Genomic DNA, 2,233 nt, shown 5'->3' with positions numbered 1-2,233 from the left:
GGTGTGCGGGCTTGGGTTCTTGATCTTATCAAGAGCTGGAGGAAGCCAATGAAGTTCCAGTGCTCTGGCCACTCTGAATGGACTTGCTGGAGCTGCAGAGTAGCCCAGGTCAGGCAGGGAGGTCAGGTTGCAACTCAGATCTGCGTAGATACTTCTGGTCAATTGTTACATAGATTTCAGAAGAAAAAATCCTGATCTTTGAAGTGCCAGTAATTGCTGTTATTTCTTTTCTCATTCTTATTTAAATTAATTAAGTAAGGGACCAGCAGATGGCCGTAATGGTTACGTTGCTGGACTCCCATGTGGTTGACCACGGTTCCAGTCCTGGGCCCGGTGGCTTACAACTCACACCGGTCTTGGCGTTTGGAAGGGGGCGGGAGGGGAAGGACCAGCGGCCAAATCCCGTGGCGAGGCTCCCCGCGGGAGCCCCAGCCCGTGTTGCCCACTGGTCGGCCCAGCCCAGCAATGATCAAGGCAATCCTCATCTTCAACAACCAGGGCAAGACACGCTCTCCAAGTTTTACCAGCCCTACACAACAGCAAATCATAAGGGAGATTTTCCATTGTGTATCTAAGGGAGATGAAAATGTTTGTAATTTCCTAGAAGGAGGATTATTAATTGGAGGATCGGACAACAAACCAGTTTATAGACATTACACAATGCTATATTTTATCTCCTGTGTGGATTCTTCAGAAAGTGAACTTGGCATTTTAGATCTCATTCACGTATTCATGGAAACATTAGACAAGTGTTTTGAAAATGTCTGTGAACTGTATTTAATTTTCCATGTAGACAAGGTTCACAATATTCTTGCAGAAATGGTGATGGGAGGAATGGTATTAGAGACCAATCTGAATGAGATTATTACACAAACTGATGCACGAAATAAACTGGAGAAATCTGAGGCTGGCTTAGCAGGCGCTCCAGCCCATGCTGTATCAGTTGTAAAGAATATGAATCTTCCTGAGATCCCAAGAAATATTAACATTGGTGACATCAGTATAAAAGTGTCAACCCTGCCCTCTTTCAAATCAAAAATTAAAAAGGCCACTCCCAGGTAAAATCCAGGGGAAGTCATCTAAGTTTACCATGCAGTTGTTTACCAAAACTTGAGGAGAGTTTTACCTTTTGCTCTTGGATTTAAGTCAAGGTACTATGTAGAAGTTGTGTAAAATCAGTATGGGAGTTCAATGTTGCTTCTCTTACTCTGTGATTTTAAAGAAATCGAGTAGTTACGGTGTGGTTTTCTTTCTTTTTCTTTTCTAAACTGCATTCTTATGCCCATCAAAGGCATGCCTCTTTCCAATCAAGAGACACAGACTGGCAGAATGGATTAAAAAACAGAAACCCTCTACCTGTTGCCTACAGGAAACCCATTTCATGGATAAAGACATATGTAGACTGAAAGTGAAGGGTTGGAAAAAGGTTTTTCATGCAAATGGGAACCAAAAAAGAGCTGGAGCTGTGATAGTAATTTCTGACAAAATAGTCTTTTAAACAAAAACTGTTTGAAGAGACAAAGAAGGGCACTATATTGTAGTAAAAGGATCGATAGATCAAGAAGATACAATGCTTATTAATATCTATGCACCTAACACAGGAGCACCCAAATATGTGAAGGAAAGACTGTTAGATCTAAAAGGGGAGATAGACTGCAACACACTAATTGTTGGAGACCTCAATGTTGCACTATCCCCTCTGGACAGATCATCTAGACAAAAAATAGGTAAAGAGATAAAGGATCTAAACGATACCATAAATCAAATGGACTTAACAGATATTTATAGAACTTTCCATCCAAAAACCATGAGGTACACTTTTTTTTCACCCCCACATGGAACCTTCTCAAAAATTGACCACATCATAGGGCACAAAGCAACCCCCTATAGATTCAAAGACATAGAAACTATATCCAGCATCTTCTCTGACCATGATGGAATTAAACTTGAGTTTAATTGCAAGAGAAACCCTCAAAAATACTCGAATACATGGAAACTAAGTAACCTACTTCTGAATGACTCCACAACTACTGAAGAAATAAAGAATGAAATCAAAACATTCATGGAAATCAATGACAACGAGGACACAAGTTTCCATGATCTTTGGGACACTGCTAAAGCAGTCATAAGAGGGATGTTCATAGCAATTAGTGCACATAAGAGGAAGCTGGAAAGAAAGCAAATGGATCACCTAACATCATACCTCAGAGAATTGGAAAAGCAACAGCAAAAA

The 2,233-nt window shown here is 40.7% G+C and overlaps 1 protein-coding gene across 1 annotated transcript; it reads left to right on the top strand.

Moving 5' to 3' along the window:
* Nucleotides 1-465: 465 nt before the first annotated feature.
* On the top strand, nucleotides 466-1,062 carry LOC102476014 (AP-3 complex subunit sigma-1-like). Its single transcript, XM_027766302.1, has 2 exons — nucleotides 466-726; nucleotides 799-1,062. The coding sequence occupies exons 1-2, from the start codon at nucleotides 466-468 to the stop codon at nucleotides 1,060-1,062; spliced, it is 525 nt and encodes a 174-aa protein (XP_027622103.1).
* Nucleotides 1,063-2,233: the final 1,171 nt, after the last annotated feature.

The sequence above is a fragment of the Tupaia chinensis genome, unplaced genomic scaffold (genome assembly GCF_000334495.1).
Source record: "Tupaia chinensis unplaced genomic scaffold, TupChi_1.0 Scaffold142211_1, whole genome shotgun sequence".
NCBI lineage: Eukaryota > Metazoa > Chordata > Mammalia > Scandentia > Tupaiidae > Tupaia > Tupaia belangeri.
This window is presented reverse-complemented; position numbering and strand designations above follow the sequence as displayed.